Source organism: Chiloscyllium plagiosum, unplaced genomic scaffold (genome assembly GCF_037043375.1).
Source record: "Chiloscyllium plagiosum isolate Xiang-an unplaced genomic scaffold, Cpla_swu_hap1 HiC_scaffold_49, whole genome shotgun sequence".
Classification (NCBI taxonomy): domain Eukaryota; kingdom Metazoa; phylum Chordata; class Chondrichthyes; order Orectolobiformes; family Hemiscylliidae; genus Chiloscyllium; species Chiloscyllium plagiosum.
This window is the reverse complement of record NW_028270187.1, coordinates 1,020,759-1,048,472: the sequence shown is the minus strand read 5'-3', so window position 1 is coordinate 1,048,472 and position 27,714 is coordinate 1,020,759. Positions and strand designations below refer to the sequence as shown.

The window sequence follows — 27,714 nt, the reverse complement described above, 5'->3', positions numbered from 1 at the left end:
AAGGTGAGGAGGGTGGAATGGGTAGGTGGGAAAGAGGATGGACAGGTAGGACAGATCAAAAGGGCGGTGCCTAGTTGGAAGGTTGGACCTGGAATGAGATGGGGGTGAGGGGAAATGAGGAAAATTTTGAAATCCACTTTAATCCCGCGTGTTTGGAGGCTATCAAGGTGAAGATGAGGCCTTCTTCCTCCAGGCATTGGCTGGTGAGGGTTTGGTGGTGGAGGAGGCGTGTAGCATGCCACAGGCAGAAACTTGGTGGGGAAGGGAGTCCCGTAACGATAGACCCCCACCTAGCCGGGAGTGCCAGGCTCTTGATCCAGTGACAGTAAAGGAGAAGGAATACATTTCCAAGTCAGGATGGTGAGTGCCTTGGAGGTGAACTTGTCTGATATGAAGGTGGTGTTCCCCTCCATCAGCCTCCCTTATCCTTTTTTAGACAGAAGTCGTCATGAGTTTGAAGGTGTTTACAAATTACAAACCTATAGATTACAAGGGCCATTTGAGGTAGTTTTGATTCAAAGAAAAGGCCTCCAAATTGTGAAGGAAATAACCCCGACAGACGTGAGGCCTGGGAACAGCTTAACATTCAACAAAGAATGATAAAAAGGCATTGATTACTGAAGAGCAAAGGAGTAAAAGAGTAAGGTTGTAGAAACCATTAAAAAGTGAAAGTTATGATAGGGATGTAAAGAGAGAAAGGAAAATACACGGGTTGGTGAAGACAAACGTAGTTCACTTAGAATTAAAATGGGGGGAGTCCACAATGGGGACCAAAAATGGTTTTCCAACTGAATATCTTCTCTTGTTCTGTGTTCACAAAAGGGGATATAATTAACACAGCGGGAATTTTGGGGAACACAGAGTTTAGTGAGATTGAGATAATGAACCAAATCAGCATTATTTGGGAAATTGGGTTGAGGCAATGGATAGGACTGAAGGCTGAGAATTTGAGAAAACAATAGTCAGGTTCTGATGGAGTCAGCATGGATTTGAAGGGCCTGTTCCTGTGATTACTCTTCCATGTTCTCAGCTTGACAAACCGCCTGGAAATATCTCAGGGTGTAACCAGGAGAGCTGATGAGAGTTTAACAATCACTGGGGACAAAACAAAACTACAACTAACTCCCGGGACACCGGAGAAAGGCTGAGAGGAGAAATTCTATCCTTCCACACTTCCACTTGGTGATATTACTGGCCTGTGACTGTATGGATGTGAATATTGTCTCAGAGAGACTGGAGGAAAAGGGCGTGTCTGTTCGTCGAACGTAACTGTGTTTGTGTGTCCGCGAATATTATGATATTTCTGAGTCTCTCTTGTGCAAATCAAAAACATTTTCAATTCCAGTTATCCCCCGACTGCCCCACTAGACTCCAAAGGTGGAATTCAAGGGAATATATTTGTTGATTTCAAGATTTCAGTCTAAAAGTACCGACAATGTCAGCGCTCAGCTCAGAGAGCTCGATCTGTTCAGCAGCAAAATGCGTTTAACTCGACAGCGGAGCCGTCTATTCGAGTGAAACCTTTTCAGTCGCAAACCTTTCAGTTTGAGGGTGAGGAGCGATCGAGCCTGGCTCTCTGGAGATACGGAATTTCAGAGGAATCGGAGAGTTTAGACAGTTAGAGAAACACAGAGAGGCAGCAGGCGCAAGGAGCTGACGGCAGGTTGTCTCTGCACCGTCCGCTCGCTGCCTTGAAGTTGCTCAGTGCCGCCCCCCCCCAGCAGCTTCATTGCTGACCCAGTTCAGACTGACCCAGAGAGAGAGAGAGAGATTCAGCACAGAGTTCTCGACATGAGCGACAGTGCAGCCGCCGAAACGGCTCCTCCAGCCTCCGCTCCCACCAAAGCCAAGGCTCCAAAGAAAAAGGCGGCGTCTCCCAGGAAAAAAGCAGCCGGTCCCAAGTTGGGCGAGCAGATTCTGGGGATTGTCCGGGAGTGCAAGGATCGTAACGGAATGTCTCTTTTCAGTATAAAGAAAGCGTTGGAGAGAAGCGGGGTCGATGTGAACAAGCGCAACTCCCAGATCAAGATGTGTATCAGGAGGTTCCTGGTGAAAGGCTCCCTGACTCAGGTCAAGGGCAAGGGCGCCTCCGGCTCCTTCAAACTCACTCAGACTTCAGGCAAGGCAGAAGCGGCAAAGAAGGTGAGAACAGCAGCAAGCGGCAAGAAAGCGGCCGTGAAGAAAACACCAGGCAAGAAGGCAACAGCGAAAAAATCCCCAGCCAAGAAAGCAACAGGCAAGGGACCAACAGCTAAGAAAGCAACAGCTAAGAAAGCAGGTATCGGGAAGGCAGCCCCGCCAAAGAAAAAGCGAGTGAGCAAAGCAGCGCCGAAGAAAAAGCCTCCCGTGAAGAAGGTGATAAAGGCCAAGAGCCCCAAGCCTCCCAAACCCCTCAGCAAATCGGTTAAAGCCAAGACCAAGGGCAAAGTGCCCAAGAAAGCAGCAAAGAAGTGAACCAGTCGGTGGAACATGTAACCATCTGAACCCAAAGGCTCTTCTCAGAGCCACCCATATCTCTCAGGGAAAGAGCTGAGCCCGGATCAAATGGTCCCTGTGCCGAGTGCAGACATACCCAAGATGTTAATCCGACTGAATTACTCAAACACACACTCTCGCCACGGTTTGTGAGAGCACAGACCTGAGAATGGGGAAGGTATCACATGGGGAGGGTTTATTGATCTCCATCTGGTTATTTCACATCGCGACTTGTATTTCTGCCCGGACACCAATGTGACATATTGCAGGATTTGTATTTCATTGAGCCTTCCAGGAATTATGCTTTGTTCAGTTTTGATTCTGGGGCGGGGCGGATATTATCATGGCGTGTTCTTTCGGTCTGTCTCTTACAGACAGAGCAGGCAGTAATTCCACATTGTGTTCGGGCCCATTCCAATCTGGGTGAAACAAAGATGGACCGATACAGGGCGATTCTGTAACTTTCTCGGTGTACACTGTATTAGTTTGGAAGCTGTTTAAACCGGCGGGGTTGTTTAGATTGACTCACGGCGGTTGTTTGGCTGGGCTGTGAGAAACCCCTCGCTTTCCTCCTGCCTGTTCCACACAGGTCAGGCAGTGATCCCGCTGCTTTCCGCAGGGTCTTAAATACTGCTGTAAAGAATAAGCTTTTATCTTAGTTGCAGACGGATAGTGTTTTGCTTCTTAATGTTTAATTTCATTTCAGGATTTGTGAGGGTGAAATCGGCGGGCTTTTTGAAATTGACAGACCGTCATTCCAAGTGAACCAATCAGCCGCCAATAATCTTTTCCTGCCTTTTCTGTACCTTCCGGAGGTGTTCCTCTGTGGGATGACGGATGGGGCTGTATCCAATCCCAGCTCCCGGGGGGCGGGGCTCTCCATTCCCTGAAACAGGCCTCACCACAGCAGCCTCAGTTTTGATAACAGCAGCCTGTGTGTTTGTGTGTGTTCTGTGATGTCCCATTATCATCCATATGTTTATCCAATGACTATTTAAATGCCATTTAAGGTTGGCGAGTCTACTACTGTTGCAGGCAGAACGTTCCACACCCACACTGCTCTCGAACCTACCTCTGACATCTGTCCTATATCTGTCACCCCTCAATTTTAAGCTATGTGTCCATCCTGCTCGACATCACCATCCAAGGGAAAAAGGCTCCCTCTGTCCACCTTATCTAATCCGCTGATAATCTTCTCTGATTCTATGAAGTCATCTCTGGGGAGATTGGATGCCTTCTCACAGAGAGCTTTAGGGAACATCTCCAGGACACCCGCACCAATCTACCCCACCGCCCCGTGACTGAACATTTCCACTCCCCCTCACATTCTGCTGAGTACATCCAGGTCCTCGGCCTCCCCCACCGCCATTCCCTCACCACCCAACACCTGGAGCAAGTACACCTCATCTTCCACCTCAGAACACTCCAAACCCAGGGCATCAATGTGGACTTCACCGGTTTCCTCATTTTCCCTCCCCCCATCTTACCTCAGTTCCAACCTACCAGCTCAGCACTCTCCTCATGACCTGTCCTACCTGCCAATCCTCCTAACCAACTATCCACTCCGCCCTCCTCTCTGACCTCCCACCTTCATCCCCACCTCCATCCACCTCTTGTCCTCTCAGCGACCTTCTTCCTAGTCCCACCCATTTATCTCATGCCTCATTCCTGATGAAGGGCTTTTGCCTGAAATGTCAATTTTCCTGCTCCTCAGATGCTGCCTAACCTGCTGTGCTTATCCAGCACCACTCCCATCTTTCCTCCATACCAGGCAACCTCATGGTAAATCTCCTCTGCAACTTTGCAATGTTTCCACGTCCTCCTATAATACACCATATGCGGCCGCACCAGAGTTTTGGATAGCTGCAACATGACCTCATGGCTTCAAAATTGAATCCCTTGACCAATAAAAGCTAACACACCGTACCATTCTTACTTGTACTGACCTGGGTGGCCAAAGTTAAAAATCACACAACACCAGGTAATAGTCCAACAGGCTTAATTGGAAACACTAGCTTTCGGAGCATCACTCCTTCATCAGGTGGCTGTGGAGGACACAATTATAAGACACAGAATTTATAGCAAATGTTTACAGTGTGTTGTAACTGAAATTATACATTGAAAAATACCTTGATTGTTTGTTGAGTCTTTCATCTGTTCAAATACCATGATAGTTTCACTTCTTTCATGTGTAAATCACAAAACTGTTTTTTAAAAGTTACATTCTCAGATTAACTGTAACAATTGGTGTTAGCCAGACAATAGGTTGAAGGTGTTAGCCCCTAGTATTCTCTGTCTGTGCCATCATGTTTAGACTGATTCTAATTAAAAAGTGAGATAACAGAGTTTTACATGAATTCATGCAGTTTTTGAGCAAAGTACAATGTAACTCTGCAAGTAGAATTTCACCGACAACCATATATGTATATGTGTGCATGTGGGTCTTTGTGTGTGTGTGTCTTTCTGTCTGTCTGGGATGGGGGTTGTGAGTGTGAGAGAGAGTATATATGTGAATGTCGAGTATCTAAGTCTGTGAAGGGGTGCATGTGTGAGTGTGGGAGTGTGTGTGTATGTGGGAGTGTGTGTGTCTGGGGTTGGGGGTTGTGAGCGTCTGTGTGAGAGAATGTATATGTGTGTGCATGAGTGTAGAGTTGGTCTAAGTCTGTGAGAGGATGCATGTGTGAGTGCGTGTGTCTGTAAGGGTGTGTGGGATTGTTTGTGTATACGTGTGTCCGTGTGTGTTTCGGAGTGCCTGTGTGTGTGTGTGTGTGTGTGTATTGCAATGGTGATCACCTGTAGAGTGACATGAACCCAAAGTCCCCGTTGGGCCCTCCCTATGGGTATGGAACATAGCTATCAGCCTCTGCTTGGCCACTTTTTGCTGCTGCCTGTCCCAAAGTGCACCTTGGAGTATGGTCACCCAAAGGTCCGAGGTCGAATGTCCTGGACCACTGAAGTATTCCCCAACTTAGAACATAGAACATAGAAGAATACAGCACAGTACAGGCCCTTCGGCCCTCGATGTTGCGCCGATCCAAGCCCACCTAACCTACACTAGCCTACTATCCTCCATATGCCTATCCAATGCCCGCTTAAATACCCATAATGAGGGAGAGTCCACCACTGCTACTGGCAGGGCATTCCATGAACTCACGACTCGCTGAGTAAAGAACCTACCCCTAACATCTGTCCTATACCTACCCCGCCTTAATTTAAAGCTATGCCTCCTCGTAATAGCTGACTCCATACCTGGAAAAAGATTCTCACTGTCAACCCTATCTAAACCCCTAATCATCTTGTACACCTCTATCAGTCACCCCTAAACCTTCTTTTTCCAATGAAAACAACCCCAAGTGCCTCAGCCTATCCTCATACGATCTTCCTACCATACCAGGCAACATCCTGGTAAAGCTCCTCTGCACCCGTTCCAGTGCCTCCACATCCTTCCTATAGTATGGTGACCAAAACTGCACACAATACTCCAGATGCGGCCGCAACAGAGTCTTATACAACTGCAACATTTCCTCAGGGCTCCGGAACTCAATTCCTCTATCAATAAAAGCCAGTACGCCATATGCCTTCTTCACCGCACTATTTACCTGGGTGGCAACTTTCAAAGATCTGTGTACATGGACACCAAGATCCCTCTGCCCATCCACACTACCAAGTATCCGACCATTAGCCCAGTACCCCATCTTTTTGTTACTCTTACCAAAGTGAATCACCTCACACTTAGCTACATTGAACTCCATTTGCCACCTTTCTGCCCAGCTCTGCAGCTTATCTATATCCCGCTGTAACCTGCCACATCCTTCCTCACTGTCTACAACTCCTCCGACTTTCATATCATCCGCAAACTTGCTCACCTAACCTTCTAACCCCTCCTCCAGGTCATTTATAAAAATGACAAACAGCAATGGTCCCAAAACAGATCCTTGCGGAACACCGCGAGTGACGGCACTCCAAGATGCACCTTTGCCATCAACTACTACCCTCTGTTTTCTTCCAGCCAGCCAACCCCTAATCCAAACCTCCAACTCACCCTCAATGCCATACCTCCGTATTTTTTGCAGTAGTCTACCATGGGGAACCTTATCAAACACCTTACCAAAATCCATATACACCACATCTACCGCTTTCCCCTCGTCCACCTTCTTAGTCACCTTCTCAAAGAATTCAATAAGGTTTGTGAGGCACGACCTGCCCTTCACAAAACCATGCTGACTATCCTTGATCACATTATTCCTATCCAGATGTTCATAAATTCTATCCCTGACAATTCTCTCTAAGACTTTGCCCACAACAGAAGTGAGACTCACCGGCCTATAGTAACTAGGGTTATCCCTACTCCCCTTCTTGAACAAGGGAACCACATTTGCTAGCCTCCAATCTTCTGGCACTACTCCTGTAGACAACGAGGACATAAAAATCAAGGCCAATGGCTCTGCAATCTCTTCCCTTGCTTCCCAGAGAATCCTAGGATAAATGCCATCAGGCCCAGGGGACTTATCTATTTTCACCCTTTCCAGAATTTCCAACACCTCTTCTCTACATACCTCAAAGCCATCCATTCTATTTAATTGTGACTCAGTATTCACATTGACAACAATGTCCTGTTCCTGAGTGACTACTGACAAAAAGTATTCATTCAGTGTCTCCCCAATCTCTTCAGCATCCACACACAACTTCTCACTACTATCCTTGACTGGACCTATTCCTACCCTAGTCATTCTTTTATTCCTGACATACCTATAGAAAGCCTTAGGGTTTTCCCTAATCCTACCAACTAAGGACCTTTCATGTCCCCTCCTTGCTGCTCGTTGCTCTCTCTTCAGGTCTTTCCTGGCTACCTTAGAACTCTCAATCGCCCCAATTGAACCTTCATGCCTCATCTTTACATAGGCCGCCCTCTTCCATTTAACAAGGGATTCCAATTCCTTATTAAACCACGACTCCCTCACACGACCCTTTCCTCCCTGCCTGACAGGTACATACTTATCAAGGACAGTGAACAGTTGCTCCTTGAACAAGCTCCACATATCAATTGTGCCCATGCCTTGAAGCTTACTTTTCCAAGCCACACATCCTAAGTCATGCTTACCGCATCATAATTTCCCTGCCCCCAGCTATAACTCTTGCCCTGCAGTGTACACTTATCCCTCTCCATCACTACAGTAAAAGTCACCGAATTGTGGTCACTGTCCCCAAAGTACTCACCTACCACTAATTCTAACACCTGGCCTGGTTCGTTACCCAGAACCAAATCCAGTATGGCCTCACCTCTTGTTGGCCTATCTACATGTTGTGTCAGGAAACCCTCCTACACACATTGGGCAAACACTGACCCATCTAACGAACTTGAGCTATAGCTTTCCCAATCAATATCAGGAAAGTTAAAGTCCCCCATAACAACCACCCCATTACTTTCACTCTTCTCTTGAATCATCCTCGCAATCCTTTCTTCTACAATTCTAGGACTATTAGGAGGCCTGTAAAAGACTCCTAACAGGGTGAGCTCACCTTTCCTATTCCTAACCTCAGCCCAAACTACCTCAGATGGCGAGTCTTCATCCATCGTCCTTTCCTGTAATACTATCTTTGACAAGCAATGCCACACCTCCCCCTCTTTTACCCCCACCTCTGACCCTACTAAAACATTTAAACCCTGGGACCTGAAACAGCCAATCCTGTCCCTGTTCTACCCATGTCTCCGTAATAGCCACAACATCGAAGTCCCAGGTTCCAACCCACGCTGCAAGTTCACCTACCTTATTTCATATACTTCTTGCATTGAAGTATACACACTTCAAGCCACTTTCCTGTTTACAGGCACCCTCCTTTGAAATTGATGCCATGTTCCTAACCTCCCTACATTCCAGGTCCTGCACCCTAAAGCTACAGTCTGGGTTCCCATGCCCCTGCAAAGTTAGTTTAACCCCCCCCCCCCCCCAAGAGCACTAGCAAACCTCCCACCAAGGATACTGGTGCTCCTCAGGTTCAGATGCAGACCATCCTGTTTATAGAGGTGCCACCTTCCCCAGAAAGAACCCCAGTTATCCAAATACCGGAATCACTCCCTCTGCACCATCCCTGTAGCCACGCATTTAACTGTTCTCTCTCCCTATTCTTCGACTCTCTATCACGTGGCACGGGTAACAAACCAAAGACAACAACTCTGTTCGTTCTAACTCTGAGCTTCCAACCTAGCTCCCTGAAAGCCTGTCTAACATCCTCAGCCCTCCTCCTACCTATGTCATTGGTGCCAATGTGAACCACGATTTCGGGTTGCTCCCCCTCCCCCTTAAGGAGGGAACACTCCTGTCTGTTGATTTTTGTGAGCTGCCCATTCATCCATTGCTGTAGCCTTTGCACAGTTTCCCCAATGTACCATGCCTCAGAGCAACCTTGCCTGCAACATCTAAGAGAGACAATGTTGGCTGAGTCACATGAGTACCTGCCATGTACATGGTGGGAGGTGTCCCCAAGTGTAAAGGTGGTATCCATGTCCATACTCTGACACATCTTGCAGCGCCTACTGTGAAAGGGTTGTATGGAGATGTCCTGAAAGCCGGGCAGCTTGCTACCAACAATGATCTGTTTGAGGTTTGGCGGTTGTATAAAAGCAAGCAATGGAGGTGTGGGGACTGTCTTGGCGAGGTGCTCATCCTCATTGACAATGTGTTGCAGGTCACGAAGAACATGGCGTAGTTTTTCAGCTCCTGGGAAGTACTGGGTGGCAACTTTCAGGGCTCTGTGCAAAAGGACACTGAGATCTCTCTGCTCTTCCACGCTGCCAAGAATCTTACCATTATCCCATTGTTCTGTATTCCTGTTTCTCCTTCCAAAGTGAATGGATTTGTTCAATATGTCGTATCAGTTGCATGATACATTGGTCTTTTGCTATAAATTCAGTATCCTGCCCCACTAGTCTCCTGACGAAGGAGCAGTGCACCGAAAGCTAGTCCACCCACAAATACCGGTTGGACTGGAACCTGGTGGTGTGTGGTTTTGAATTTGGTTCCTGTCCAGATGTGCGCATGCGTGAGGCCCTGCCCCCGCGCGGCCATTGAGGAGCATTTACTCAGTGAGTGGAAGCGGTTTGTTTGAAACAGACCGCAATGGAGAGCTCCGAGCCCAGGGAAGGGAGGGAACAGCAGGGGCTCCTTCCAGCAGCACATCGGGATGGGAGCCTGGGACACACAGGGGGCTCCCACCCCCGGATTGATTCGGGGGGGAAGGGAGGGAGGGGAGAACCGGGAGCTGGTTGGGAGATGCCGAGCGGAGCAGGAACTGGGCCCGGAACTTGGAGTGAGCGGGCTGGGGGGGAAGGGGGAGGCCTTTCTCGGGCTGTGTGTGTGTGTGTGGGGGGGGGGGCTGCTGGGGGAGACAGAGCGGGAAGGAGCTGCTGTGGGACATTCCTGTGGTTTGCAATCCTCTGAACACTGATGGCAATTCATTGTTTGATTTCTCTTTCACGCTGTTTGTTGATATTGGGCAGTGAATAGTAGAAAGCAAATCGACTTTGACTGTGACAACCCTCTAAGGGATAAATGTAGCAGTCACCAGATCAAAAGTCTCAAGTACAGCATTTGAAATCACGCCTGTTATCCTTCCCTTCAAGTTAGTGTAGTGGGAGCTGCATATTGAACTGTCTAAGCATTCCATTCATGGAGCTGCACAGCTATTAGTTCGTTTTGGTGTCTCAGGAAATTGTTTAATAATTTTGACAAAAAAAGAGACTAGCAGTAACTCAGAGCAATAACAGAACCAAGCCATGCTTTGTTCACAATGTGGTCTTTCTTTAAAAACAATCATAATTAATATTACTTGAATTTAGCATTGATCAGTTTGAATTAGATGTAACATATCTTCTGTTTCCCTCCAGAAACATACTCGCTGGACCAAGACAATCTAATATATACTCAGTACAAAGCCAAGTGTGACCAACTGCTTCTACCAGACACCAGGTATATTACTGCTGTCAGAGTAGAGAACATCCTTTCCACAGACACAGAGTGGATTGAATCAGACACACATTGAGCTCAATTTTCAGATGTATACATTCAATCCAAGAGTCAAACACATCTGTTGAAATACATTTTCTTCTCTCTCAATGCACACTATAGCCAGTTCCAATAATTTTTACCATTTAAAACCCATCTTTATTGGATGGGTTTTAATCTGAATATGGATAGACTGTCTGTTAATCCAAAATCTGCACTCAGGAACCACGTTAAATCCAAATGTGGTATAAAGGTTTATTAGTGTAGATTAGATCATTGTTACACAGTTACAATAACTATGTATGAAGTAGAGATTGAGTGCAAACATATGGGGAAACTTTGACATTATTAGTCACTGATGAGGCCAAATTAATCTTTTGATCAATAGTTGTCCCATACAAAGACATTACAATTGTATAATGTACATTCCAAATGTTCTTTCCTGACATGGACAGAAGGCTTACTGCATGTACACACACACTACTAACACCTCACCACTCCCGCCGCAAGCATAAAATCCTGAATGATTTACAATGAGTCGCAAATACATCCTAACACACACACGATGATATCGAACGGTGATAAAGATCCATAAACATTGCAAGTGTCAGAAAATGTTCCATTCAAACTGATTTCTACTCTCAGATCTCGAGGCAAGAGATCTCCAACACAGAAGAAAGCCCTTCAAATGATTAAGTCTGCACTGAACAGCAAAACCAATCCATAACAGCATAACAATTGGCCAAGCTGGCAACCCTTTCAATCAGCATTCCATTTCCATAAATATATCATGGCAGCAGAGAATCTGCCAGCCCCATCTTTATCACAGTGTCATTCTGTATTGCTTCACCTTGCAGGTGTTATTTTTCTTTTCTTTTTCCATTCCAGCAAAATCTTTTTCTTTATACTTTTGTACATCTTTTAAAGTCTGTTTTATTTTTCTACACAGAGATCTACAAGCCTGACATTCCTGTTGACCCTCCCTAGGATACATTACCAAAAAACAAGGAATCTGGGTACAGATTTCTCGATGAATCAATGGAATCAGATAATCACCATTCATAGCAGAGCAGTAAGAAACCAAATATCCATAATGGGTAGGTGTGGCAAGCTTTTCTGTGAAGGTTTGGACAGTGTTGATTGATGAATAAATTGAACTTGACCATTTAAATATTCTGCATTGCATGACAAAAAATAAAAGTCCTTTTGCTTTCCTCCTCCCGACCATATAACAGCACAACAATATTGCTAATGGTTTACACTATCACACCACAGAGGCAGGGTACTATCCTGTCTGCATCAGCAAATAAAATGGAATTGATGAATTTTCATTCCTGTATAAGGAATATTGTGGTCAGTCAGATGCAAGCAGTGGAATTGTTCACTTCATTGCAAATGAATTCAGTGAATACTGATCATCAATTCAGCAGTATTCAGAAAAATAGGTCACTATGCAATAATTGATAGCATCGTGAAGACCAGCCCTTGTTGTTACTATTCCCAGTTAGACTTTGCACAATAGGAGACACAAAGGCCCATTGCTTTTCTCTCCTTGATTACAATGAACAACACAGACTCTTGTCTGTTGTGATGTGTTGCATGTTCACATATCCATGAATCCTGTAGGCACTACAACTAAAGAACATAGGCTGTTTCCCATTCACTAAAGAATACGTGCACTGAGAACTCTCTTCTCTCCCACTTTGGGAACTGGTTCCCCACTTTTCAAGAATCGTTTAAACTGCTCAGTAACACAATGCAGGAAGATTGAAATTGCATTAAACTTGAATCTATGTCCTTCTTATCTCACAATAACTGTTCCTTTCAAAACAATCTCTGCCTGTATAACCAGGGCTTTTATACTGGAGACAGCAGCCCTAGACTCCAACTCTCAATTTTAGGTTCCAGTTTCTTCACCAAACCATGTAGCTTTTTTGTTCTGTTGAACGTCTGTCACATATAGAGTCATAAAGATGTACAGCACGCAAACAGACCTTTTCCTCCATGCTGACCTCATATCCTAACCTAATCTAGTCCCATTTCCCAGCACTTGGCCCACATCCCTCTAAACCCTTCCTGTTCATATACACATCCAGATGCCTTTTAAATACTGCAATTGTACAAGCTTCCTCTGACAGCTCATTCCATATATGCACCAGACTCTGCTTGAAAAAGTTGTTCCTTTAATATCTTTCCCCTGTCACCCGAAACTTATGCCCTCTACTTCTGGACTCGCCCACCCCAGGTAAAAGAGTTTGTCTATTTATCCTATCCATGCCCCTCATGGTGTTATAAGCCTCTATACGGTCAACTCTCAGTCTCCAATGCTCCAGGGAAAACAGCCCCAGCTTATTCAGTTTCTCCCTCTTGTTCAAAACCTCCAACCCTGGCAACATCTTTGTAAATCTTTTCTGAACACTTTCAAGTTTCACAACATCCTTCTGATAGGAAGGAGACCAGAATTGCATGCAATATTCCGAAAGTGACCTCATCAATGTCCTGCACAGCTGCAACATGACCTCCCAACTCCTATACTCAATACTCTGACCAATAATCGAAAGCATATCAAATGCCTTCTTCACTCTGCTATCTATCTGCCGCTCTACTTTCAAGGAACAATGAACCTGCACTCCAAGGTTTCCTTGTTCAGGAACACTCCCTAGCACCTTTCCACGAGGAGTATTAGTCCTCTCTGATTTGCTTTTCCAAAACACAGCACTTCACATTTATCTAAATTAAACGCTATCTGCCACTCCTGAGCCCATTGGCCCATCTGGTCAAGATCCCATTGTAATCTGAGGTAACCTTCTTCGCTCTCCACTGTACGTCCAGTTTTGGTGTCATCTGCAAACTTATTAACTATATCTCCTATGTTTACACCCAAATCATTTATATACATGATGAAACGTAGTGGACCCAGCACTGATCCTGGTGGCACACCAGTAGTCAGAGGCCTCCAGTCTGAAAAGCAACCCACCACCACCACCACCATCTGTCTTCTACCGTTGAGCCAGTTCTGTATCCAAATAGCTAGTGCTCCCCATATCCCATGAGCTCTAATCTTGCTAACCAGTCTCCCATGGGTAACCTTGTTGAACGCCACATGGATCACATCCACCTCTCTGCCCTCATCAGTCCTCTGTGTTATTTCTTCAAGAAACTCAATCGAGTTCATGAGACATGATTTCCCATGCACAAAGCCATGCTGACTATCCCTAATCAGCCCTTGCCTTTCCAAATAAATTCTGTCCCTCAGGATTCCTTCCAACAACATGCCAACCACCAATGTCAGGCTCACCGGTCTACAGTTCCCTGGCTTTTCTTTACCACCTTTCTTAAATAATGGTGTCACATGAGCCAACCTCCAGTCTTCTGACACCTCACCTGTGACTATCAATGATACAAATATCTCAGCAATAGGCCCAGCAATCACTTGCCGAGCTTCTCACATAGTTCTAGGGTACACCTGTACAGGTCTTGCTATTTTATCCACTTTTATGCATTTCAAGACATCCAGCACCTCCTCCTGTGTAATATCTATTTCCCCACATTCTATATCTTCCATCTCCTTCTCCACAGTAAACACTGATGCAAAGTACAAGTTTAGTATCTCCCCCATCTCCTGCGGCACCATACGTAGGTGGCCTTGCTGATCTTTGAGGTACCCTATTCTCTCCCTAGTTACCCTTTTGTCCTTAATGTATTTATAAAAACCTTTTGGATTCTCCTCAACCCTATTTACCAAAGGTACCTCATGTCCCCTTTTTACCCTCCTGATTTCCCTCTGGAGTATACTCCTACTGCATTTATACTCTTCTAAGGATTCTCTCGATCTCTTCTGTCTATACCTGACATATGTTTCCTTCTTTTTCTTAACCAAACCCTCAAATTCTCTAGTCATCCAGCATTCCTTCCACCCACCAGCCTTTCCTTTCCCCATAACAGGAATATACTGTCTCTACATTCTCGTTATCTGATTTCTGAAGACCTCCCACTTTCCAGCAATCCCTTTACCGGCGAACATCTGACCCCAATCAGCTTTTGAAAGTTCTTCCCCGATACCATCAAAATTGGCCTTCCTCCAATTTAGAACTTCAACTTTTAGATCCGGTCTATTCTTTTCCAACACTATTTTAAAACTAATAGAATTATGGTCGCTAGCTCCAAAGTGCTCCCCAACTGACAACTCGGTCACCTGCCCTGTCTCATTTCCCAAGAGTAGATCAAGTTTTGCACCTTCTCTAGTAGATATATCTACATACTGAACTGAAAGTTCTTGTGTACACACTTAACAAATTCTTCTCTATCTAATCCCTTAACACTATGACTATCAACATTCACTCCCTATATGACTTAAATAGAGTGTTTCACTTTGGCCATAAAGTTTAACCCAATTGTGTGCTGTATTAGAAAAGACTGAACCTATCACATGATACGCAGTAAGTTCCAGTGAAGTTGCCTAAGAAGTAACTTGAGCTATGTATAATTACCCCTCCAAATATCTCATCCTGTTTTAGATATGGAGATGTAACTCATGCATCAATTCCATTTTACAGATTGGAGGAATTACACTTCAGCCCAAATTTGTATTTTAAAATATATATTTTTGCATTGAACCCCAAACTGAAAAGCAGTGCAGATCTCATACAAAACTACAGAATATAAAATTTGATGTCAAATTGACCAAAAGGAAAAGACACAAAGTATCCCGTATTCAGACAGATAATGAGAGATTTTTGAATACAGCGTGAAGACTCTCATATAGTTTTTCTGGGACTAACATAGGAATAATAAATTTAAAACATACATTCAGTCTAGAGATCGGCATGCCCAAAATAAACTGACAGTTATAAACTACATTGTCCCCTAAGACTCCAATGTTGTGGAACTTATTCAACTGAGACGTACAGTGCCAGAGATTAACAGTGATATAAACACATCCACTTTCACTGTCAGGAGCTGACACAAATGACATTGGATAATATCTGATACATTCTGAATAGCAAAAGTGTGAACAATAAAGAGCTTCTGCAGTTCTGAAAGATGACAATTCCACTTTGGAATGACACTGCATCAATATAAAATACAATAACCATGAATAAGAAGCACATTGATAACTCATAATGAGAGACTGAATGAATCCCATGTTCAATGTTAGCTGACAAAAGCTGACTTTATCCATACTCATATTCTGATTGAGAGACTGAGTAATGCAAAAGAAAACAACATTATCCGAGTCCAAAATGAAAGTAAATGTCTCAGTGATAACATAGAACCTTAGGAAGGGAACTATGCCACACTATGTATCGGACCAGCCTTGTAAATAAGTTGGTCTGTCCATTTCTCCATGATATTTTTATATGGATAGTCTATATAACAGGATGTAATTTCCTTTATCATTAGAATCAGGAGCACAGATTGTGTAGAGCACAGAAGCAGTCCAATTAGGTCATTGTGTCTACAGTTGGACATTCTATTCTTTATCTCTTCTATTACTAGTTTCCACTAATTGTTGGGACTGTGAACTATATATCATTGTTGTAGTTTGCAATCCTCTGAATACTGATTGGAATAAATTGTTTGGTTTCTGTTTCGCATTGTTTGTTGGCAATGAACTTTCAACTGTGGAAATAAAAATAATATATATGAATGTCACAATTCTGTAAAGAATAAATATGACTGTCATTGGATCAAAAGTCTCAAGTATACTATTTGAAATAGTGCCTGTTGTTCTTCAATAGTTAGTGTATTGGGATCTTGGTTTTGAACTGTGTAAGCATCCCAATCATAGAGCTGTACAGGTCTTGGTTAATTTTTGTATCTGAATAAATTGTTCTATAATTTCACAAAAAGAGAGCAGGAGCAGCTGAGGGCAAAAGTGGAACCAAAGCCTGCTCTGTTCCAATTGCTGGCTTTATAAAGATCATAATAACTATTAACAAAATATTGCATTGATCAGTTTGATATTACCAAACTTAGCTAATGTTGATATAAAGGAGATAAATCTTGTGTCTTCCTCCAGGCAAATATTCAATGGCCCAAGACAATGTAATATTACCTTGGTATAAAGCCAAGTGTGAGCAGCTGCTCCTTCCAAGCAGCAGGTATGTTACCACTGTCTGAGCTGGGGGAATGTCCTTTCCGCAATTACAGAACGGATTGAGTCAGACTCACAAAAAGCTCACTTTCCAGAGATATACATTCAATCCATGAGTAAAACACAATCTATTCTCACTATGGACCAGCGCAGATGCAATAAATGTCATCATTCAAAGCGCATTGTCATTCAGATTTGAAAAGGGATATACTGAATCCTCACTGGAAACAGGCAGTCAGGAACTGCATTAAATCCACAGTTAGGGAATTTTCAAAGTAACAATCACGATGAACAAATAGATCATGCTGTTACATAGCTGGAGTAACTATATATGCAGTAGCTATTGAGTAGATCCAAAAGGAAAGTTTTGATATTAACAGTAACTGAGCAAGACAAAAATAATCTTTGAGAAATAGTTGTCCCATTCAAAGACACAACCATTAAATCATGTTCAACAATAAAAACTATCGTGTAGCATGGACAGGCAGTTGCAGAATAAAACTCTCTCACACAAAAAACACTATCAATGCCTGATTACAAAATGAAACAAAGTGTCTCAGTGATAGTACCGAACCCCTGAAAAGGGAAACATCCCACACTGAGCAACAAGCCCTGGTATTTTAATTAGCCGGTCTGTCCATTTCTACATGGTAGTTTTGTACTGATATTCTATACAGAGGGATGTGTTTTCCTTTTCACACCAGAATCAGAAACTCCGAATTGGTACAACACAGATGAAGGCCATTCCTCCCATTCAATCTGTGCTCGTACATTGTATTCTTTAACTGTTCTGCAAAACAGTTTCCAGTAATTGTTGGGATTGTGAACTAGATACCATCTGCTGACCCCTTCCCCAAAGCTTGAGAGAAAACTCATAAATCACAAAATGCAGCAGAGATTAAGACTCCACTCTCGATACGCTGATAACTGCTATCACAGAATGAAACAGAGTCACAGGGAATATTACTGGCTGCCAGAGAATTAAACCACTTTGATACCCAAAAGTAGAAAGTGACTAGTACAGATGAAGAACTTGACTCCCATAGTCACACATCAGAAGCTGACGTTTTATACATCAATTACTGAACTCCCATATCATCATGATAGCAACTGTCGGATGGAGATTGATAGTTGCTCTTATATATTAACATTGCAGACACTGACAAAGAGAAAACAATAATTACACAAACATTCTTATTACTCAAAACAGGGCAGGACTTGTACAGTTAATGGTAGGGTCCTGAGGAGAGTTGCCAAACAAAGAGACCGAGGATTGCATGTGTGTTGTTCCTTGGAAGTGGAGTCACAGGTGAACAAGTGTGTGAAAAAGGGGCTTGCCATGTTTGCCTTCTTTGGTCTGAGTATTGGAGTTGGGACGTCATGTTTGGGCTGCACAGGACATAGGTTAGGGCACTTGTAGAATACTGTGTAAAATTCTGGTCACCCTGCTTTCAGAAGAATATTGTTAATCTTGAGAGGGTGCAAAAATGATTGACAGAGATGTTGCCAGGGTGAGAGGGCTTGAGATATAAGGAGATAGTGAATAGGCTGGGGCTTTTTTCCCTGGAGCATCAGCGGCTGAGGGGTGATTTTAGAAGCACGTTGTTTGAAATAGGTGAACATCTGGGCTTCTTGGGAGTGGAATGACTCCTTATCCGAGCAGATGTGGTGGTGGTGGAAGAATTGGGAGAATGGGATGGGGTTTTTGCAGAATACTGAGTGGGAGGGCGTGTCATCCAGTCATTGTGAGAGTCTGTGGGTTTATAGTAATTGTCCATCTGGAGATGGAAATGGAGAGGTCAAGAAAAGGGAGGGAGTACAGAAAAGGCCATTCGGCATATCAGTCTGCATTGATGATAACTACCATCGAGGGTACGCTAATCCCAATTTGCTGCACGTATCCCATATCCTTGATGTGCTCATCCAAGTATCTTTTTAAAGTTCTAAGGTTTCTGGCCTCCACAACCTTCCCAGGGAGTGCATTCCAGTTTCCCAGAATTCCATGTGATTTAACTCTCTCAATCAGTCTCTTCTGTGGGACCTTGTCAAAAGGTTTGACCGATTGGTAAATACACTCCCACATGCACACAAAGAAGTAATATTTCAGAGGAAGATGGATAATTAGACTCTCATATTAACAAAGTACAAAGTGACAGTTTGAGATTAACAACTACATTTGCATCTTCACGCAGCAGAAACTGACAGCTACAATTGATAACGACATTCACATATTCACAACACAGAAATTAACAGGAAAAGACTGTTAAATACACTCATATTTACATTAGAGAGCGTGACAGGGAAAGATTGATAACCACATTCACACATTTTGCCAGCAGAAACTGACAGGTACATGTTGATAACTATATTTACATATTCACACAGCAGAGTCTACCAGGTATAGATTGATAACTACACTCACATTGACATCGGCAACAGAGCAGAAACAGACAGGGAGAGAATGATAACTGTACTCACACATTCCCATGGCAGAAAGGGACAGATACAGATTGATAACGAAATGCACATATTCCCATCAATGAAACAATCAGAGCCTGATTGCTGTCTAAGTACGTAAATGTATTTATCAGCCAGTCCCTGTCAGTTTCTATTATGTGGATATGTGATGTTGTTTATCAATCTGTCCCTGTCAGTTTATGTTATATGAACATTTGAATATTGTTATTAATCTGTCCCTGTCACACTCTGCTTTGTGCACATGAAAGTATATTTACAAGTCTTCCAGGGACAGATTCATAACTACACTCACATATTCAGATAGTTTAAATTGTACAGTTTCATAAGTACGCTCATATTCAAAAGCAGAATCTGACAGGTACGGATCAATATCTAAATGCACTGTTATGCACCAGACCCTATCCCCTCAAATTACAGTATATCATGGAAATAGGCTAGACTTTAACATTCCTCACAGAAACTAACAGGTAAAATTGATAACTTCTCTCAAATGCAGTATTCATAACAGAAACTAACATAAGCAGATTGGTAACTAGATGCACATATCCACAGTTTCATCAGGTGGTCCTGTTCATGGAGCTGTACAGGTATTGGTTAGTTTCTGGATCTCAGTGAATTGGTATAGAACCCTTAAAACATAGTAGCTCAATCCAAGAATGGAAACACATACATGTTTCAGTTTGAATCATTAGTTTTAAAGAATAACATCCTAATGATTACTAACTGAATGTTACATAGTTCAATTTGATACTGGCAATCGTGCCTAACGCTGAGGAGATATCTCTTCTGTCTTCTTACAGGAAAATAATTAAAGGATCAAGGCAATGTAATATTTCCTCAGTACAAAACCAAGTGTGAGCAGCTGCTTCTGCCAAACAGCAGGAATGTTACCAAAACAGAAATTGTTGGGAAAGTTCAGCAGGTCTGGAAGGATCTGTGGAAAGAAATCAGTGTTAATGTTTTGGTTCTGAGACCTTGGCTCACAATGTTAACTCTGATTTCTCTCCGCAGATACTGGCAGACCTGCTGAGCTTTTCCAGCACTTTCTGGTTTTGTTTCTGATTTAAAGCATCTGCAGTTCTCTCAGTTTTAGACCCACATTGGAGTCAATTCCCAGAGAGATGTTCAAATCAAGAGTCAAATGCCACCAAGGAATTACATTTTTCTCTCTCTGTTCTCAATCACACCAGCTCAGGTCCAATAGGTTTTATCCTTCACAGCCTATTGACATTTACACCATTTTTGAAGAGGGAGAGACTGAAACTGATTGGAAATAGACACTCGTGGACACCATCAAATCTGCATTTGAAAAGGGCATTTTTGTAGTTCTAATCAAGGTAAACAAATAGATTTTACTTTTACATCATCTCAACAACCATACATAAGGTCAGTGTTAAAAATACAGAGATAGAAGGAAACTGCATTCACAGACACGACAAGTTGCCAAAAGTAGAAGATTAAACACATTAAGTTACTTATAACTAATCAGGACAGAATTATTCTCCTTTGATGAATAGTTTTCCGATTCATACACACAACAGTTAAATAATGTGAAATCCAAACACACATTCTGTGCCAAAGTCTGACAAAACAAGCATGGTGACCGTGTGCACACGAACTGACTGATGTAAAACGAGTCCCAAATGCACACACTGTACTGAGAAATCTGTTACAATGTGAACAGCCATGGAATGACATGGCAGGTAATGAAAAATGATACGTTCAAAATGACTTCAATTCATAATGGAGCCATAAAGACATCGAGCACAGGAATAGACCCTTCAGTCCACCAGTCCATGCTGACCAGAATCACAAACTAAACTAGTCCCACCTGCCTACTGCTGGTGCATATCCCTCCAAACCTTTCCTATTCATGTACTTATCTGACTGTCTTATAAATGTTGTAACTGTGCCTGTATCCACCACTACCACAGGAAGTTAATTGCACATACGAACCACCATTTGTGCAAAGAAAATTGCCCCTCATGTCTTTTTATGAATCTCTCTCTCCTCACCTTAAAATATGGTGAAAGTGAGGACTGCAGATGCTGGAGTTTCGAGTCGAGAGTGCGGTGCTGGAAAAGCACAGCAGGTCAGGCAGCATCTGAGGAGCAGGAAACTCGAAGAGACAAAAGCCCGAATTCCTGATGAAGGGTTTTTGCCCGAAATGTCGATTTGCCTGCTCCTCAGATGCTGCCAGACCTGCTGTGCTTTTCCAGCACCACACTCTCAACTGTCCCCTTAAAATATGCCCAATAGGCTTGAAACTGCCCCATCCTAGCGGAGTGACACCTACTATTTACCTCATCAGTAACCTTCATTATTTTATAACCCTCTAAGAGGCCACCCCTCAGTCTCCAAAGTTTTAGGGAATATAGCCCCTACCTATTCAGTCTCTCCCTATACCACCAATCCTCCCATCCTGACAACATCCTTGTAAATCTTTTATGAACCCTTTCATGTTTCACACCATTCTTCCAGTCAGTGGCATGGTGGCTCTTTGGGTTGCCCTGTTGCCTCACAGTGCCAGTGACCCAGGTGTGAAAGCAGCCTCGGGAGGCAATCTCAAATTGAAGTCACTGGCCATTCTCAATAAACCCAAGACTTTGCCCAAATTGAAAGTCACAAAGAAAGCAGAAAAAGCAAAGTTGGTGTAACACGTAAACGTGTGAACCCAAAGGCTCTTCTCAGAGCCACCCACATCTCTCAGGAAAGAGCTGAGCCCAAATCAAATGGTCCCTGTCCCAGCCTATGCTGAGTGCAGACATATTTTAGATATTAATTGATTAGCAAAACTCGATAGACACTTTCTTGCTGTGATTTACACCCAGTCCCTGTCACACACTCTACAATAAATTAAAATTAAAAATCACACAATGTCAGGTCTTGTCCAACAGGTTTATATGGAAATACAAGCATTTGCAGCACTGCTCTTTCGCCAGGTAGCTCGTGGGGCAGGATATTAGGACACAGAATTTAGGGCAAACGATCATTGTGTCATACACTGCTGCGAAGTATTGAACATACCTGGATTGTTGTTAAGGTGGCCCCAGCACACTATACACTCTCTCACTCACATACAAGCGCAAGCACACACACATACACACACACACACACGCTCGCAGAGACCTTATCTCATGCACACGCTCTGTCTCAGACACACACTCACACCCATCCTTGCACTCACAGGTATATCCTCCATCACAGTCATGCACTCGATCAAGAACACACACTCTCTGTCTCTCTCTCTCTCTCACTGTCACTCTCTCTCTCTCACACACACACACATATATTAAGGGTCTCTCTCACTCTGTCTCTCCCACACATGCAGACACACATAAGGCTGTGGGGTGAATTTGGAGATATATCCTATTTTGTTCAAACTGCACAATTTGTCGACAGCCAGTTCACGTGACGTTTTATCAACACCTACTTTGGAAATACAACCATTCTGACTCAAGGTTAGCATCCAGCCAGACTCTAACCTCACACCTTTAAATGCATTGTCTGAGATTTTCTTAATTAATCCTTAGATTATGTCGGGAATGTGACTTGAAAGAAGTTCTGGGATTTCCATATTAATGAATCGCACCTATATCCCCACTCGAAGTGATTAAAGATTTAACAGTAATCTGGGTTTGTTCAATATATCGCATCAGTTGTATGACACTTTGATCTTTTACGATAAATTCTATGTCCTATGATCCTGCCCCCCTGGATACCTGCGGCAGGAACGGCTCTCTGAAAGCATTTTCTTCCAAAGAAACGTATTAGACGAGAAGCTGGTGTGTGATTTTTAACTTTGTTAAAGAAAGGCCGCGACATGGGCGTTTAATTGTAACCCAACTCCTCCGAAAAGCTCTGGTTTTTATTATCTTTGAACATGAAGCTGTAGTCTGTATGTTTTCTGCCCAGCATTGTGTTCCCTGCCATTGTGGAGAAAAGCTTTAGTTCCAGATACAGTTGGGGCTGCAGTTAGCTGGAGGCGGAGCTGCCTGATCTCTGTCTGTCACTCCGTTTCCTCTCCGGACCCGCCTCTCACTCTCTGTCAACTCTTTCTCAGTCAGGTCGGGCCGGGCTGTATAAAAAAGGAAGGGGAGGCAGCTCGGCTCTCATTCAGCAGCGATTGGAGTGAAGAAGCGTGATGTCTGGAAGAGGCAAAGGAGGCAAAGGCCTGGGAAAAGGCGGAGCGAAGCGGCACCGGAAAGTGCTCCGTGATAACATCCAGGGCATCACCAAACCAGCCATCCGGCGCCTGGCTCGCCGTGGCGGGGTCAAGCGCATCTCGGGCTTGATCTACGAGGAGACCCGCGGGGTGCTGAAGGTTTTCCTGGAGAATGTGATCAGGGATGCGGTCACCTACACTGAGCACGCCAAGCGCAAGACGGTCACTGCCATGGATGTGGTGTACGCTCTGAAACGCCAGGGCCGCACTCTCTATGGATTCGGCGGCTGAGCAGAAAGCCCCCCTTTTCCAGCGAACCCAAAGGCTCTTTTCAGAGCCGCCCCCCCAAATCTTCCCATTGAGAGCGGAGACCTGAGGACGGAGAGGGCACAGAGGGAGGGGATGCTGTTCTGTACCAGGTTATTGCACGTTTAATACACCACATCGCGATTGGTAATCCTGCCCAAACACTAATGTTATATATTGCAATATTTGTATTTCATGCTTTGTTGGGATAGTACTTTTGAGCTTTGATCTTTCCATCGGCCTGTTTCAATGTAAGTTCTTAACATTGACACAACACCACGTTATACGGACAGGTTTATTTGGAAGGCTACAATGTCAATTATATTCAGGTTCACTGCAATTGATTTTAAAAAGATGTACTTATGAAGGCTGAGATTGGGTAACTTTGCCGAAGGACAGTGGGCCATGTTTCAGTCTCTTTGTTTAAAGCGGCGGGGTTGCACAGCTTCATTAACAACCGTTTCCCATTCAGTTTGTCCGGGCTGTTATACAGCCCGCGTTTTCCTCCTGCCTGTTCCAGACAGATCAGGCAGTGATCCCGCCCCCTGTCCGCCCTCACTGCTAACTGGAGTGTAAAATACTGCTATAAAGTATCAACGTTTATCTTAATTGGAGCCCCATGGTGTTTTGTTTCTTCATGTTGAATTTCATCTCCGGCTTTGTGAGGGTGAAATCGGCCGGCGGGCTTTTTGAAATTGTCCAAGTGAATCAATCAGCCTCCAATGCTTCTTTTCCTGCCCCTTCCGGAGCGGTTTGTCAGTGAGCTGAGGGACGGGTCTATATCCAATCGCAGCTCTAGGGCGGGCTCTCCATTCCCTTCAAAAGGCAGCACTGCAGCAGCCTCAGCATTGCCAGCAGCAGCCTGTGTGTGTGTATTCCAGAGAGTTGGAGAGAATGGCCAGAACCAAGCAGACAGCGCGCAAATCCACCGGAGGGAAAGCTCCCCGCAAGCAGCTGGCGACCAAAGCGGCCCGCAAGAGCGCTCCGGCCACGGGCGGAGTGAAGAAACCTCATCGCTACAGGCCCGGCACGGTGGCTCTGCGGGAAATCCGCCGCTACCAGAAATCCACCGAGCTGCTGATCCGCAAACTGCCCTTCCAGCGCCTGGTGCGAGAGATCGCTCAGGACTTCAAGACCGACCTGCGCTTCCAGAGCTCGGCGGTGATGGCCCTGCAGGAGGCCAGCGAGGCTTACCTGGTGGGACTGTTTGAGGACACCAACCTGTGCGCCATCCACGCCAAGCGGGTCACCATCATGCCCAAAGACATCCAGCTGGCCCGCCGGATCCGCGGGGAGCGCGCCTAAACGGAGCCTGGCCGGCCCTGTCCATTCACCCCCAAACAGAGAGACACAACGGCTCTTTTCAGAGCCACCAAACCATCCAGAGAGAGCGGGGATTCACGGGGGTCATTGTTATCGTTATTGGACCGACAGGTAGAATATAGGGGCAGATTAGTGCGTGTGGGGGGCGTTGGTAAGAGGCAAAACTCACTGGCAGCGGCCGTGAATTTACAACTCATCAGATCTTCAGTGGGGCAGGATTTATTATGGTATTATATTATGGAGTGTCATTTTAGAAGTTCCCGGAAAGTCCCCCTCTCCTCATTGTCTCCTTTGGTGTTAACAAGGTTGGTGGCTGGCGAGGGGAGGGAAACATTTGGCGCCAAGAGACCAACCGCTTATTTTCAAACTTGTAAAGCCCGCCAACATGGCGAGGAGAGCAGGAGTTTTCCATCGGGGGATGCATGGATACGGACGCGTTGATTTGTTATAGTTGATATAGTTCACACAATCTCACTTTACCGCCTTCCCTCCTTGACAGCTGAGAACTCACTCGCTGGTGTTTAATCTGCTCTCTCTCTGGAGGCAGGGGAAAAGCCTGTATATGGACCTGGCAGCGGAGAAAGCGCGGAGGGTCAGCCCCGCTCCTTCCTGTATGCTGCATCGACTGACTACATATTCCACTGGGGCAACTCAGCTCTTCCTCACGCTGTTCAAGGGAATGTGACACCAGTGGGAATGTCAAACCCGCTCGGGAATATTCATGGCGCCATTCTAAACACATTGGACATAGAAGTAAAGATTGAGACCACTCAGGCAATGACCGTGCGCTGAGAAATAATGTATTTGCAGAAACTGTCACAACTGCATTTGATGATAAAGTCTCCCTGCTCCCACAGTGACAATACAGTCTCCAACAACAACGAGACAGAAATTAACCGATACCAGGTTCACTGTACGGGCCTCTCCGTATTGAAATAAAAATAAATTCTTTTCGCGATTATAAGCGTGATTCATGATCAATGACCAAATGCCGGGCTCTTCGCATTAAAATGCAAAATTAATCGGCTCGCTGTCAGGGTCTACTCTCTCTCCCAGATACTGTGGGTGGCTCTTAAAAGAGCCTTTGGGTTGTCAGATTGAAGAATGGTGCCTTCACTTTTTAGCGGGCCCAGCAGCGGCGGATTTCTTGGGCAGCAGCACGGCCTGGATATTAGGCAGCACCCCGCCCTGAGCGATGGTCACCCCTCCCAGCAGCTTGTTGAGCTCCTCGTCGTTGCGCACGGCCAGCTGCAGGTGCCTGGGGATGATGCGGGTCTTCTTGTTGTCCCGGGCCGCGTTACCGGCCAACTCGAGGACTTCAGCCGCCAGATACTCCAGCACCGCAGCCAGATAGACTGGCGCTCCGGCACCCACCCGCTCAGCATAGTTGCCCTTTCTCAGGTGTCTGTGAACACGGCCCACCGGGAACTGCAGGCCAGCCCGGGATGACCGAGACCTCGCCTTGTTGCGAGCTTTGCCCCCACTGCCCTTTCCTCTTCCAGACATTGCCACAATCTCACAAGCACTGACACAGAGAATGCTGCAATCCGCCCACATTGCGGCCTCTTCTACCTTCGGTGGGGATTGTGGGGCGGCCATTGCTGATTGGTCACATTGTTCACCATCTCCTAATGTGGTTTCAATTCCCAATCAGATTTCTGCTTCATTCGCCAAACCGGAGAGGGCTCGGGGTGGAGGGCGGAACCTGCCGGTACCACATCATCAACCGCTTTCTTTCCAATTTGAAAAACCCGCCAATTTAAAGATAGGAAAATGTTTTAGATTGAAAAATCAGGGACAAAACATTGAGGAAGTTTCACAAAGAATAATTCCTAATCCTATATGTTAATTTCCTTTAAGAATACCAATGTAGACTTTACACGGTCTCTGTCTCCCTCATTTGCCCACCCACATCTATCCTTTTCTGATCTTGACAATGGGTTTTTGAAGCTGAAACTTAAACCGGTGAAACACTGCAGTCTGCAACTTGTCTTTTCACTTCACATTTCAATAGCACCCACGACATGCTGATAAAACAGCACACAACGTTCTTCCGGCTCAGCGTACCAACTGTAAACACCGTTTTTAGATTATGTTTGAAAGTCTTCCTCCCTTCTTGCTGGAGATTAGATTCAGCCCAAGCACCACAATTCCCATTTCAGTCCGGCACCTGTTTTGGTGTTATCTCGGTTCACTTTGAAAGCCTCTCACTGACAGCTGAAAGAATGCTTTTTATTGCAATTCTGAAAAATTCCATTCAACCCGCGCATTGGAAATGAAAATAAAATGCAGATGTTAAAAGGCATCTGTCCGTGGGACTGAAAAATATGGACGCTTATGTTTTGTTTGCAAGGAGTGAAATTAAATGTGAACAATCCACCTCGGCGTTTTAGTAACTTGAACAAATAAATGAGAAATGTCTCTGGAGTTTAATCTGCTGTCTTTCTACCGACAGGGAAGAGGTTGTCTATGAAGGCCTCTCCCCATCCACCCAACACCCCGCCTCAATAATTTGCAATTTCATTTACGAGTATTGCAGTTCCATGTAGGGATTTATAGCATTTCTCGGTTTTATGTGAACGTCTGTTAACCAACATCTGTTGGCATGTTATAGACATGTCACTTTGTAACTGTCGAGGCCTTATTTGGCATTAACTCAACATCTGTCCATTGAGGCTCTGGTCCTCTGTGTAATAGTCAATTACTGTTACTTCAAGACGGGGTTTATTCTGTCTCCATCAAACACTGATGGAAGTGGTCAAACTTTACACGATTTGGAAATATTCCTGCATTTTGTGCCCATCTGTTCCTGGGATGTCCAGCATTTATGTTCACTTTATTTCAGTTTTCACTTGTCTGTCAGTATG

The 27,714-nt window shown here is 44.6% G+C and overlaps 4 protein-coding genes across 8 annotated transcripts; 3 read left to right on the top strand and 1 right to left on the bottom strand.

Annotated features, from left to right (window-relative positions):
• The first annotated feature begins 245 nt into the window (after positions 1–245).
• Positions 246–25,805, top strand: LOC148135347 (histone H4). 4 transcript variants are annotated; one of them, XM_087984777.1, is made up of 3 exons: positions 246–360; positions 10,361–10,442; positions 23,117–23,692. In XM_087984777.1, the coding sequence occupies exon 3, from the start codon at positions 23,198–23,200 to the stop codon at positions 23,507–23,509; it is 312 nt and encodes a 103-aa protein (XP_087840903.1). In that variant the 5' UTR covers positions 246–360; positions 10,361–10,442; positions 23,117–23,197; the 3' UTR covers positions 23,510–23,692. The 4 variants fall into 4 exon arrangements, 1 of the variants encoding a protein (XP_087840903.1); XR_015755182.1 differs by lacking the exons at positions 246–360; positions 10,361–10,442 and adding an exon at positions 25,391–25,805 and having other exon boundaries at positions 23,177–23,637; XR_015755180.1 differs by lacking the exons at positions 246–360; positions 10,361–10,442 and adding an exon at positions 25,347–25,805 and having other exon boundaries at positions 23,177–23,637.
• On the top strand, positions 1,744–16,526 carry LOC148135349 (uncharacterized). 2 transcript variants are annotated; one of them, XR_015755179.1, is made up of 3 exons: positions 1,744–2,653; positions 10,361–10,442; positions 16,501–16,526. XR_015755179.1 is itself a non-coding variant. In XM_087984772.1 (1 exon), the coding sequence occupies exon 1, from the start codon at positions 1,792–1,794 to the stop codon at positions 2,452–2,454; it is 663 nt and encodes a 220-aa protein (XP_087840898.1). In that variant the 5' UTR covers positions 1,744–1,791; the 3' UTR covers positions 2,455–4,821. The 2 variants fall into 2 exon arrangements, 1 of the variants encoding a protein (XP_087840898.1); XM_087984772.1 differs by lacking the exons at positions 10,361–10,442; positions 16,501–16,526 and having other exon boundaries at positions 1,744–4,821.
• On the top strand, positions 23,865–25,340 carry LOC148135348 (histone H3). Its single transcript, XM_087984774.1, has one exon. The coding sequence runs from the start codon at positions 24,419–24,421 to the stop codon at positions 24,827–24,829; it is 411 nt and encodes a 136-aa protein (XP_087840900.1). The 5' UTR covers positions 23,865–24,418; the 3' UTR covers positions 24,830–25,340.
• A 23-nt stretch (positions 25,806–25,828) lies between the features above and the next one.
• LOC148135346 (histone H2A-like) lies at positions 25,829–27,222 on the bottom strand. Its single transcript, XM_087984773.1, has one exon. The coding sequence runs from the start codon at positions 26,444–26,446 to the stop codon at positions 25,961–25,963; it is 486 nt and encodes a 161-aa protein (XP_087840899.1). The 5' UTR covers positions 26,447–27,222; the 3' UTR covers positions 25,829–25,960.
• Between the last annotated feature and the right edge of the window lie 492 nt (positions 27,223–27,714).

Bases quoted from the DNA above. Each gene is read 5' to 3' on its own strand.
- LOC148135349 (XM_087984772.1), top strand. From the start codon at position 1,792: ATGAGCGACAGTGCAGCCGCCGAAACGGCTCCTCCAGCCTCCGCTCCC.
- LOC148135347 (XM_087984777.1), top strand. From the start codon at position 23,198: ATGTCTGGAAGAGGCAAAGGAGGCAAAGGCCTGGGAAAAGGCGGAGCG.
- LOC148135348 (XM_087984774.1), top strand. From the start codon at position 24,419: ATGGCCAGAACCAAGCAGACAGCGCGCAAATCCACCGGAGGGAAAGCT.
- LOC148135346 (XM_087984773.1), bottom strand. From the start codon at position 26,446: ATGGCCGCCCCACAATCCCCACCGAAGGTAGAAGAGGCCGCAATGTGG.